Below are 13,551 nucleotides of genomic sequence, written 5' to 3'. Positions count from 1 at the left end.
TTCGCTGTATAGACTTTAACAACAGTAGTCCACTCCAGTTAACTCTACCCTAGTTAACTTGCATCGAGTCGTACACATTTCTCTTCCACAGAGCCGCACACGTCTTACATCGTCTGTATCGACTGTAACGGCTCACTCACGACTCCATACGACTGTCTTTCACATTAACTCTCTGGCTTATATAGAGTCCCTAATCGCTTGTCCAAAGTTGCACAAACACGGCTAGTATCCTCTGGAATAACACGTGAGGAAACGTCACATCCTGTCTTTGTTTATACATGTAGATTCCAGAAAACATCGGCTGCAGTGTCATCTTGCCGGGGTCACAAGTTGTGACCTCTATCTGTCACTGGACATTGCTAGTACCTTCTGGAATAACACGTAAGGACACGTCACATCCTGTCTTTGTTGATACATGTACATTCCAGAGAACACCCGCTGCTGTGTTATCTCGTCGGGGTCATACGTTGACCTCTACCTATCACTGTCATTTGTAACAGTATTATAGCTACTTTACTTTTTATACTTTTGTGGGAAGCATGGTCAAGAGGCTAAGTGTGCTTGAACTTGGCTTGGCTACCTATGAAGGGGGCTCGAGGTTTGACACCCAACTCAGGCAGAGTTGTGTTTACTGAGCGCCTGAAGGCAGAACGGAAAAACCTCCTAGATACCCCTCCCCCCACTGGTCCACAATTGAGATTGGACCAAAGATCTCTGAGCATGCTATAATCATGAAAGTAGCGCTATATAATAGCCATAATTTATTTTAATTTATTCTGTCCTGAAGTGTCTCTAAGTTTAATGATTTTATTAATGGTGTTACTCTAATCGAATTTGAATATTCGTTTGTTATAAATCTCACTGCTCTATTTTGTATTCATTCTAGTTTCTGTATGTTTTCTTGAGTTGAGGGGTCCCAAACAGAGGATGCATATTCTAATATTGGCCTAACTTAAGTTAAGAAAAAAATAAACAGACTCATGGAAATGGATTTCAAATCTCCACCACAACTAAAATTATCATGTGTTCCAGGATTTAATGTTGTTACTTTTATTAATACTTTTAGTTTGGTTCTCAAACAGTGTACTTTTTTTTTTGCTATCCCATTATTTATTTAAGAAAAAATATCTTATTTTATAAAATGAAGACATTACTGTAAAATAGAAGGTAATTACTCCTAGGTATATTCCTAAGTCCCTTAAGAAGTCTATGTTAATCAAAGACTTAAACTCTGCCAAGTCGTAGGCTTTCCTGGCTGACTCAGGCAACCCATTCCATGCTTTAATAGCAAAGTATGGGAAAAAAACTATTTATAAAATATAACGATTAAAGAAACAAATGCTACATTGATGAACATGAAATAAAGAAATGTTTCATCAATAGAATGTTTGGTTGTTCCAAAAATTTCACTTTTCAATAAAGTAGAAAAAAAAAGTAATCTTTTGTCAACTCACCTGCTTGGCGGTAATGGTAGACAGGAAGTGAAGGCTCAGACATTCCTGTATCTGTTACAGTTCTCACCCTAAAGGCATAGTCCTGGTTGGGTCTCAAGTCAGTGACTTCATAACTTGACTGATCAGTGTAAGGTACCAAGGTACGCCAATAAGAGTCAGGCAGCTCTCTCACCTAAAAACACACAGAACAGTCTTGCTAGAAAGCATTACGAGAAATGTATGTTTATTCTTGTTGAACTTTGTTAGGTAACTTTTCACTAAGATCTTGTTTTTGTGCCAGATTGTCATTTAACTAATTAAAATAAAGTAAATAAAGTTCCCCTTTCAGACCATGTGATTTATAGAGCAGATGATGTAAAGGTCATATGTTTCTGTGGCCCACAGTTAATGAGGGTGTCATGTGGCCAGCACAATGACCAACCGCCTTTACTTTGTCCTAACTAATGTTAGTTACCCATTAGAGCTGGGTAGATGCAAAGGCATTCTAAAGATCCTGAAATTAAAAATCCCAGTCTTCACCAGGATTCAAACCAAGGCCCCTGGTTCAGAAGCCAAGAACTTAACCACTTAGCCACTGTCATGCGCATTTTTTTTTTGTGTTTTCCTTTGTGTACCATAAGAGATTGTGAGTTTTGGTTTCTAGGAACGCGCTTTTGTTGATGTCATTTTTGCTTACTTGTTTTGCTCCTGTTGTGTGATGAGGCTAGATCTCCTGTGAGTTTCTCTTATGGGTTTCTTCCCCAGTATTGGGTAAGTCAGTTATTTACTGTATTAGTCTTCGTGGTGTAGCTTGAAATTCGTTGTTCCAATGATCGTGTGGACGGCAATCTCAAGGAATATGTATTTTCTGTAATAGGGATGTAGGCTTGGGACTCTGTTGGAGTCAAGCTTGATTCACAGAGTGGTTTGATATGGCCCGTGTATCTAAGGCCTTGAGTGTAGGCTGCGTCGTGATTGAATTATGGCCCCGAGTTGAAGGTGTGAGATATTTCGTTGCATAATATGTATAATTTGTGTTTCCTTTGAACATACTATTGACTTTTATTCATCACTCATGTCATCATATTTCATACATTCATTAAATTGTTAAAAGTACAACCTTGTTGTTAACTAATGGCCATTAACTTACGTTAGCATTAATCTCATTCACGTTGAACAACTGTTGGTATTGACTAAATGTTCAGTTGAATAACTTTTATTCAATGTGTGTATTTTACATGCTATTACCTTTATGTTCTTGCGTTACTCTGTTCAGGTTGGGGATACGGGGCCATAATATCATACCCTAACTAATCTGAAATCCCACCCTGAAAGCCACCACACCTCCAAATTTATTAAAGCCACAATAATTTTTCTGGTGTTTTGATGGATATCAAGCCAAGAAACTCTTGTTTTATTTCTGCTAGTGTTGTTATTTACCTCCCATGCAATCTCTCTCAAGCAATTTAACTATGCAAGAAACAAACAATAAATAATATCTCAAAAATCAATATATATATTTTTACTTATACATTTAACTAGTCAAAGTTTATCTCTAGAACTATGGTTTGAAACCAGAAACACATCTGCAGATTTAGTACTCTAGAAATCAAACTTTGCTCCCTTAAATGTGTGGGATGTGAGGTTGAGTGCCAAAAGATAAGAATCCACACTAGAGATGAGTTGTGTTGGTGGCAAATTGAAAGCTTCTCTCAGACACAAACACAATGAGTTATATAAAATCAATGTAAAAAAGGCCATATAATAAAAGTAGCTGGGTTTTTTTAGTTCACAGAAGGATTGACTCAAAATTCTAAGAAGATAGCCTATCATATGTTAAATCTTGTCACAATAACAAGTCATTGATCACTCAAACAAAAAACACAAGAAATCCTTTTAGTTCACTATAATTAAATTATTGAATGAAAGCCAACATTGTGATATAAACTGAATGAATACTGAAAAGAAAATCTTAGTCATCCCAAATGTGGCACAACAAAAATGGTTAAGATGGATTTTGGGAGTCAGTTATAGAGATCGGGTCTCAAACAAGGAAATCCTATGCCGTACTGGGAGTCGACCACTTAGTGAAGTTGTGACAGAGCGTCACATGAGTTTTGTAGGACATGTTGTCCGACAAAATGAACTACGCATAACAAAAGTTGCGATGACATGTAGGCCAATATGAGGTAAGTGAAAATAGGGATGTCCTCATATAACTTGGCGCCACACTTTCATGTAGGATCTCAGAGCAGTGGACAACAGGTGGGAAGAGGCTTCACACATTGCTTGTGACAGATCTTTGTGGAGACAGCTTGCTGCCCAATGTGCTGAAGAGCATGGGAGGATCTAAGTCTAAGTCAGTAAGTGTCATCCCACTCTTATTTTAAATATGTCAATAAGTCTTAACAACAGATAAAAAAAATAACTGTTAACAAGTCACATAAAACAAAAGATAGAAAAAATTTAAAGTAGTCTTGGTGAACTGGATAATATTTCTATTAAATAGAGTCATAGAGTATTGGCATTGGCTAACAAAGTTAGTAATCATACTCAATATTTTATATTATAGTTCTACATGATTGAAAGACTAACCTCCAGCCTATAAGCTTGTGGTAGGTTTTTTCTGTTCGCCCCATGGTATGATGTAGGGTGCCAGTTAACTCTAACAGAATCATCATACACATCAGACAGAGTTGGTCTCTCAACTGGAACTGTTGGTAGAGCTAAGAGGTAACAAAAACAAAATAGGCAATAAGTTTCATTGAATGGAATTTTTTTTGTTTATCAACATCTTTGGTCTGTTGCACAGAATAAGTACAAAGTAATACATACTGCATCAAAATTTTAAGAAGATAAAAATTACAAAATGGCTTGACAATTAATCTATATATATGAAAAGAAATGTATGGATTATGGCACATTTTATACTATTTAGGTTATGTTTTTTTGTAAAAGTTATATGTACATAAACAACTAATTAGGCCATAAAGTGTATAAGAAATTTATGTTTAGTTTATGGCACACTATCAGGATAAGATAATGTAATGTATTTTATTTCTATTTAGGCCATGTAGGTAGATCTAGTGTGATTGTGTTGGCACTAGTTCTGTCACTTAAGTAAATGACAGTATTGGTGCTAACAATGTCTACAATAACAATTGATCAGTTTGTTAATTAATACTAATGATGTTAGGTGCCATATCAGGAAGACAAAAAATAAAACATTGTTTTAAAGTGCTCAGTGAAACTTTTGTAATATTCAGACTGAGTGTCATTATACAATTAGGTTAGTGAACATTGAAATAAAATTATTTCAAATAAATTTGCCAACTTTCTCTCAGAGGGTTTTAGAACAACGTTACATATGACATTGATCGAAAAATCTTTAAAATAAAAATTTTAATTACAAAAAAAATAAAACTGCTCCAGGAATGCCTGTGTTTCAGAGCTGTGTTTGACATTGTGTTTGAAATCTAGTGAAACAAATTTAAATCATGCCTAAAAACTGGTTAGTAAAATAGTGTTATAAATTACAACAATGAGTCAATAAATTTGTGTAATTATTTAGACCTTAATGATATTCACATAAGAATGACAAATTGTTGTGATTGCCACACATTCAAGCTGCACTTTGAGAATTATTTAATCATGAACCTTAGTAACTAACGGAATAAACCCATTAAGTCAATGATGTGAACTTGTCTGTCTATGTTATTAAGTTTTAAATTTTTATTTTAAAACCTGTTCAGGTCTATCAAATACTGAGCAGTAAATTTGTAAATTCTTACAAAGACAATAAGACATCTTGATGAAACCAAATTCAAAACTTTTCCAGACAATTAAAATCCAGCTCTGTTTCTCTATTAAATTAAATATCAAGATAATCAAACTCTAATTTTTTGACTTTATTTAATACTGGTATTGAAAAGATAAATAATAATAATGAAAACACACACACTAGTTAGGACAATATTGAAGTTAATAAAATGTGCATCAGAAGCAAGTGTGGTGGTCAATATGTACAATAGATACAAAATGTTTATAAAACATAGAGACTTAGTACCCTTTGTTTTAGCTACTGGCTTGATGAGCTCTGAAAAAAATGGTGACAGGGTTTTAGTATCAAGCTTTGTTCAGATTAGATCAGTTTGCATGAAGTTGATAAATGGTTTTGACATCTGGTACTGCTTTCTTAAAAAAAGTTTTAGACGTTCCTTTTCTTTAGGTAGGCAAGGGAACACTAAGTTTTAGACATTATACTTTTCTTTAGGTAGGCAAGGAAATACTATGTTTTAGGCATTCCTTTTCTGAAGTTAGGCAAGAGAATACTAGATTAAATTTTAGGCATATACTTTTCTTTAGGTAGGCAAGGGAATACTAAGTTTTAGACATTACTTTTCTTTAGGTAGGCAAGGAAATACTATGTTTTAGGCATTCCTTTTCTGAAGTTAGGCAAGAGAATACTAGATTAAATTTTAGGCATATACTTTTCTTTAGGTAGGCAAGGGAATACTAAGTTTTAGACATTACTTTTCTTTAGGTAGGCAAGGAAATACTATGTTTTAGGCATTCCTTTTCTGAAGTTAGGCAAGAGAATACTAAGTTAAGTTTTAGGCATTCCTTTTCTTTAGGTAGACAAGGGAATACTAAGTTTTAGACATTACTTTTCTTTAGGTAGGCAAGGAAATACTATGTTTTAGGCATTCCTTTTCTGAAGTTAGGCAAGAGAATACTAAGTTAAGTTTTAGGCATTCCTTTTCTTTAGGTAGGCAAGGGAATACTAAGTTTTAGACATTACTTTTCTTTAGGTAGGCAAGGAAATACTATGTTTTAGGCATTCCTTTTCTGAAGTTAGGCAAGAGAATACTAAGGAAAGTTTTAGGCATTCCTTTTCTTTAGGTAGGCAAGGGAATACCAAGTTTTAGACATTACTTTTCTTTAGGTAGGCAAGGAAATACTATGTTTTAGGCATTCCTTTTCTAAAGTTAGGCAAGAGAATACTAAGTTAAGTTTTAGGCATTCCTTTTCTTTAGGTAGGCAAGGGAATACTAGGTTTTAGACATTCCTTTTCTTTAGGTAGGCAAGGGAATACTAAGTTTTAGACATTACTTTTCTTTAGGTAGGCAAGGAAATACTATGTTTTAGGCATTCCTTTTCTGAAGTTAGGCAAGAGAATATTAAGTTAAGTTTTAGGCATTCCTTTTCTTTAGGTAGGCAAGGGAATACTAAGTTTTAGACATTACTTTTCTTTAGGTAGGCAAGGAAATACTATGTTTTAGGCATTCCTTTTCTAAAGTTAGGCAAGAGAATACTAAGGTAAGTTTTAGGCATTCCTTTTCTTTAGGTAGGCAAGGGAATACCAAGTTTTAGACATTACTTTTCTTTAGGTAGGCAAGGAAATACTATGTTTTAGGCATTCCTTTTTTAAAGTTAGGCAAGAGAATACTAAGTTAAGTTTTAGGCATTCCTTTTCTTTAGGTAGGCAAGGGAATACTAGGTTTTAGACATTCCTTTTCTTTAGGTAGGCAAGGGAATACTAAGTTTAGGCATTACTTTTCTTTAGGTAGGCAAGGGAATACTAAGTTTTAGACATTACTTTTCTTTATGTAGGCAAGGAAATACTATGTTTTAGGCATTCCTTTTCTGAAGTTAGGCAAGAGAATACTAAGTTAAATTTTAGGCATTACTTTTCTTTAGGTAGGCAAGGGAATACTAAGCTTTGGACATTAAGTTTTTGTAGGTAGGCAAGGAAATACTATGTTTTAGGCATTCCTTTTCTGTAAGTAGGCAAGGAATGACTATTTCCAAAAGCTTAAAGTTAAAACCATTAGGACAACACTTGAAGTGTATATTATCTTGCCAGTCAGTTCAATTCCAGAGAACTAAACCTACATATCCCTTTGGGAGTATATTCAAACTTAATGTCAGCTGATGTTCAACAGGAATGAAATACTAGAAGTAATGACTGCAGCTTTCTCCAGTTCTTATGTAAATCAAAAGAACACAAATTGTAGCCTAGTACTTTGTAGTAGGCCTACAGTGTTTAAAAATGAAGAACATATTTCTTTGTAAGATTGTGTGTGCAAGTAGAAGAAAGACTTTATCAAAGAAACTGTTCCTAAAGGAGCATTAGAGAAACAATAAACTAAGTCTATAAAGATACTGTTCCTAAAGAAGCAATAAACTAAGTCTATAAAGATACTGTTCCTAAAGAAGCAATAAACTAAGTCTATAAAGATACTGTTCCTAAAGAAGCATTAAACTAAGTCTATAAAGATACTGTTCCTAAAGAAGCAATAAACTAAGTCTATAAAGATACTGTTCCTAAAGAAGCAATAAACTAAGTCTATAAAGATACTGTTCCTAAAGAAGCATTAAACTAAGTCTATAAAGATACTGTTCCTAAAGAAGCATTGAACTAAGTCTATAAAGATACTGTTCCTAAAGAAGCATCAAACTAAGTCTATAAAGATACTGTTCCTAAAGAAGCATTGAACTAAGTCTATAAAGATACTGTTCCTAAAGAAGCATTGAACTAAGTCTATAAAGATACTGTTCCTAAAGAAGCATTAAACTAAGTCTATAAAGATACTGTTCCTAGAGAAGCATCATAGAATAAAACTAAGATTTTATCAAGTTTTTAAGCTTTTTTAAATTTCTAATTAGAATATTATAGTTTTAAAAAATTAAAATGGTATAACTTTATCTAGTTTTTGCACAGTCAATGGCTGATATTTGTTTTGTTATTAACATTTAACCAAAAATATATTTTTTAAATCTGATGATGATACCTGAAATCATGCTGGCATTGGGAAATTTAAAAACTTGATTGCCTTTAAATATAAAAAAAAATTAAATTAAATGATAAGGTACAAACTTTTACAATTTTCTTACAAAAAGTTTGTAGTTCTTGAGAAAATTCAGAAATAATAAAAACAACAATGATATTTTACCTGTTAGACCTATATAATTTTTAAACTAAAAAAATACTTAACCCTTAAAATGCGTGTGGTAGCTTGGCCTCTCTCTAAATATCAGAATTGTAATTTCATTTTGTATGCACTCATTGTAAAACAGCTCAGCACTTAAAGGGTTAAAGATAATATGCCTATATCCATTTCACTATTAGAAGATTAATTGCTAGTCGATATGTTATTTCAGTTATTTACCTCTTCTATTGGAGAAAGAGATTGGGAAGGAGGGTTCAGTAATCACAGAGTCCACTTCTGCCCTGACTCTAAACAAATAGTCCTTGGTAGGCTCAATGTTGGACACCTTGTAACTAGGGTGTGGCAGACGGGAAACCAAGGGACGCCACTTCCAAGTGGAAGGCTCCAGCATCTCTACAGAGTAGGTGGCCTTAGATTTCTTAGCTACAGAAGGCTGCCTCCAGGACAGGCGCAGTGCAGATGGTTCCACATCCTCAATTTCAGGAGAGTAGATCGGAGCTGATGATACAAACAAACTAACTTATGAATTAAGAGCAAAAACTTTTTTTAATAACAGGGTTTGGTTAAATGTATTATATCAACAACAACTTAAAAACAACATCTTCACATTCATAAGGCTTATCTTATTTTTATCTTATAAATTACAAAAGTTACTTCAAAAGATAAAAAAAAATTATGTCCTACGTGTATACACAGGTGAATTGTGGGATGTGTGGCTGAGGGGCCAAAACCGCTTGGCCACCTAACCAGAATGCTCAAGTTCAAATCTTAACTAGAGCAGAGTTGTGTTTGCTGAGCATCTAAAGGTGGTGACCGGTCACTTCATCCCCGGTCACTTCATCACCGGTCACTTCATTCCCTGGTCACTTCTTTTCTTAATGAGAAATCTTATTGTAAATCTGGGTGTGTACTTAGCTAGAGCGCTTCTATAGGATGTGGGGGTTGTAATATCATAATATTATCCGGATCGAAGGCCAAGTAAAAAATCATTTGAGAGATAGAAGTGCGATTAGAATAATTATGATCATGCCGCTGATAACTTATCATCAAAGACCAAGTTGTGGTGCAAGTAGTGGGAACCTTTTGAGAGATAGAAGTGCGATTACAATAATTATGACCATGCCGCTGATAACTTATCATCAAAGGCCAAGGTGTAGTGAAAGTACAACGATGTTTCACTTTATTTTATTTTTCAATCGCTCTTTCTTGAAAATGGGTGCGTCATTTTTAGCCTTGACATAAGGTTTTATTTTTTTCTAATAAAGGCGGAGTTCACCCATCCTCGTGATATCATGTCGCCTGTATAAGTTTTGCTTTAATTCCTTTTAAACATTAACGTGTTACAATTTTGTCATTTAAATAAAAAATGAATACATTAAATGTTCCTCATTTCATGATTTTTAAAATTACAATTTGTTAGATAAAAATGATCAGATGATGAAAATATCAGGGGATGAAATGACCGGGGATGAAGTGACCAGGGGATGAAATGACCGGGGATGAAGTGACCGGGGGATGAAGTGACCAGGGGATGAAATGACCAGGGATGAAGTGACCGGGAACCCTTAAAGGTAGCAGGGAAAACTTTTCCCAGATATTCCCTATCCCCACTAGCTCACAAAAGAGTTTGAACCATATAAAATATATTTTTTAAAAAATTAATAAATAAAAATATAGTAGCCTAATAATAGAGTTTATTTTTGTTAGGTCATTACATTTTTTGTCTGATTAAGGCACTGTGTTTCATACTCTACTGGCACTAGGAAAAAGGTGAATTTGTTCTAGCATATTGAATAAGAAATATGACTCTATCTTTGTGTCTGAATATTGTATTAGGTTTTGTTTTTGTATTTGTAAGTTGTGGTTCAGTGTTTTAGTGTCATTGCTATTTTAACTTTACATATTCTGAGATGAGACCAAAGCACTCTAGAGGAGCGTGGCAGACACACAATACAAATCAATAATAATCAAACCCAGCTAAATAGAACTATCCATGGAAGAAGTACAACTTTTAGATTAATAATAATAATAAAATGTTTAGATAGTTCACCTTTAGTTTGTCTGTGAAGTCGAGATGGTAAACTTGGCAAGCTGGTGCCATAGTTGTTCTCTGCCTGTATCTTAAAGTTATAATCGCAGTCAGGGGCAAGTCCTGTCACATAGTAACTTGTACCTGCCACACGTCTGGCTATGGGCTGCCAGTTAGGATCTCCACCTTCCTGCTCACAAGGACAGATTTTTATTTTGTTATACAAAGAGTAGAAGCTTTTTAAATTTAAAAACAAACAAACTTGTAAATGTGTAGAAATACTGTTTATAGTATAATATAAAATAACTCGCTCCCCCATTGATCTCAGAGAATAGCATGCTTCACTACAAGGAAGAACAACATTTGAACAGACAAGTCTTAATGTTCTTGATATTTGTTTTTAGATTGGTTTGTTATTTTAACTCTTGCATTTATGTCTATTATGTTCTGATAGTAACTTGAGCTTACATTATCCTTTTTTAACAGAGCTTTAAAAATAAAATGAAAACAAATAAATAAAGAAAAAAAAATATTATTATACAATCACATGCTCAGAGCCCAAGACTTAAAATGAAATTAAAAAAAATTGATTATATCATAAGAAGACCTGTGTATTTTTGAAACTAGAGAGCAAACAGTTGCAAACGTAACAGTCAGAAATCAAATAATTTTTTAAAATAATAATAAAACTAGGACTAAACATGAACATGTGGTCATGTGGTATGCGCTCTGGACTGACATTCAGTGCTCTGGATGGTCCCAGGTTTGACTGCCCACTGCCATCCTCTGTCATCCAGAGGGTGGTTTGGGCTAGGATGTAGGCCTAATTATCTTCAGAATCTGAACAAACATCAGAAACATGTACAACAAACAGACAGACAGAATATATTTGTGATTATTTTTAACTGAAAGAAAATGTTTTTTGTTCAGAAGTAACATCATTGCTTTCAAGACTAAATGAAACAACTGGCTTGTTTACCTGCATGAGTATGGTGTATGTGACAGGGACAGTGTCCGTCAGGTAGGATGGTACTTCTGCTGGTCTCCAGGTCAGTCTGACTGAATCAGGCCTGACATCAGATAGCATAGGCTCATGGGGAGACAATGCAGGAGGCACTGCATGGAGAACACAGAGCCATTACAGTTCCGAAATTAAATTATTTAGCAAACAAAACTACCATTTTATTTTAAAGCCATTACAGTTCAGAAATTAAATTATTTAGCAAACAAAACTACAATTTAATTTTAATATACCTGTATTTGAAGGCCCAATAACTAAGTGATAAAGTGCTTGGCTTCTGATTCGGAGGGTCCCGGGTTGGAATCCTGGTGAGGACTGGGATTTTTTAAATCAGGATCCTTAAGGTACCTCTGAGTCTACCCAGCTCTAATGGGTATCTGACATTAGTTGGGGAAAATAAAGACAGTTGATTGTTGTGCTAACTACATGACACCCTGGTTGACAGTGGGCCATAGACCTATGAGTCTACCCAGCTCTAATGGGTATCTGACATTAGTTGGGGAAAATAAAGGCAGTTGGTTGTTTTGCTAACTACATGACACCCTGGTTGACAGTGGGCCATAGACCTATGAGTCTACCCAGCTCTAATGGGTATCTGACATTAGTTGGGGAAAATAAAGGCAGTTGGTTGTTGTGCTAACTACATGACACCCTGGTTGACAGTGGGCCATAGACCTATGAGTCTACCCAGCTCTAATCGGTATCTGACATTAGTTGGGGAAAATAAAGACAGTTGATTGTTGTGCTAACTACATGACACCCTGGTTGACAGTGGGCCATAGACCTATGAGTCTACCCAGCTCTAATCGGTATCTGACATTAGTTGGGGAAAATAAAGACAGTTGATTGTTGTGCTAACTACATGACACCCTGGTTGACAGTGGGCCATAGACCTATGAGTCTACCCAGCTCTAATCGGTATCTGACATTAGTTGGGGAAAATAAAGGCAGTTGGTTGTTGTGCTAACTACATGACACCCTGGTTGACAGTGGGCCATAGACCTATGAGTCTACCCAGCTCTAATGGGTAACTGACATTAGTTGGGGAAAATAAAGACAGTTGATTGTTGTGCTAACTACATGACACCCTGGTTGACAGTGGGACATAGACCTATGAGTCTATCAAGCTCTAATGGGTATCTGACATTAGTTGGGGAAAATAAAGGCAGTTGGTTGTTGTGCTAACTACATGACACCCTGGTTGACAGTGGGCCACAGATCTCTGAGTCTACCCAACTCTAATGTGAATCTGAAATTAGTTGGGGAAAATAAAGACAGTTGATTGTTGTGCTAACTACATGACACCCTGGTTGACAGTGGGCCATAGACCTATGAGTCTATCAAGCTCTAATGGGTATCTGACATTAGTTGGGGAAAATAAAGGCAGTTGGTTGTTGTGCTAACTACATGACACCCTGGTTGACAGTGGGCCATAGACCTATGAGTCTACCCAGCTCTAATGGGTAACTGACATTAGTTGGGGAAAATAAAGACAGTTGATTGTTGTGCTAACTACATGACACCCTGGTTGACAGTGGGACATAGACCTATGAGTCTATCAAGCTCTAATGGGTATCTGACATTAGTTGGGGAAAATAAAGGCAGTTGGTTGTTGTGCTAACTACATGACACCCTGGTTGACAGTGGGCCACAGATCTCTGAGTCTACCCAACTCTAATGTGAATCTGAAATTAGTTGGGGAAAATAAAGACAGTTGATTGTTGTGCTAACTACATGACACCCTGGTTGACAGTGGGCCATAGACCTATGAGTCTATCAAGCTCTAATGGGTATCTGACATTAGTTGGGGAAAATAAAGGCAGTTGGTTGTTGTGCTAACTACATGACACCCTGGTTGACAGTGGGCCACAGATCTCTGAGTCTACCCAACTCTAATGTGAATCTGAAATTAGTTGGGGAAAATAAAGACAGTTGATTGTTGTGCTAACTACATGACACCCTGGTTGACAGTGGGCCATAGACCTATGAGTCTATCAAGCTCTAATGGGTATCTGACATTAGTTGGGGAAAATAAAGGCAGTTGGTTGTTGTGCTAACTACATGACACCCTGGTTGACAGTGGGCTATAGAAACAGAAGACCCTTACATCATCTG

At 35.5% G+C, this 13,551-nt stretch overlaps 1 protein-coding gene across 1 annotated transcript in view; it reads right to left on the bottom strand.

Annotated features, from left to right (window-relative positions):
• Positions 1-13,551, bottom strand: part of LOC106054014 (titin-like) — a 199,332-nt gene that overhangs the window by 40,104 nt on the left and 145,677 nt on the right. The window contains exons 46-51 of the mRNA XM_056013914.1: positions 11,395-11,531; positions 10,437-10,605; positions 8,606-8,884; positions 5,500-5,529; positions 4,029-4,159; positions 1,455-1,626 (exon numbers count right to left, since the gene is read on the bottom strand). Coding sequence (XP_055869889.1) covers positions 1,455-1,626; positions 4,029-4,159; positions 5,500-5,529; positions 8,606-8,884; positions 10,437-10,605; positions 11,395-11,531 — 918 coding nt within the window. The remainder of the gene's footprint in view (positions 1-1,454; positions 1,627-4,028; positions 4,160-5,499; positions 5,530-8,605; positions 8,885-10,436; positions 10,606-11,394; positions 11,532-13,551) is intronic.

Source organism: Biomphalaria glabrata, chromosome 16 (assembly GCF_947242115.1).
Source record: "Biomphalaria glabrata chromosome 16, xgBioGlab47.1, whole genome shotgun sequence".
Classification (NCBI taxonomy): domain Eukaryota; kingdom Metazoa; phylum Mollusca; class Gastropoda; family Planorbidae; genus Biomphalaria; species Biomphalaria glabrata.
The sequence above is the reverse complement of the archived record's forward strand: the minus strand, read 5'-3'. Positions and strand labels throughout refer to the sequence as shown.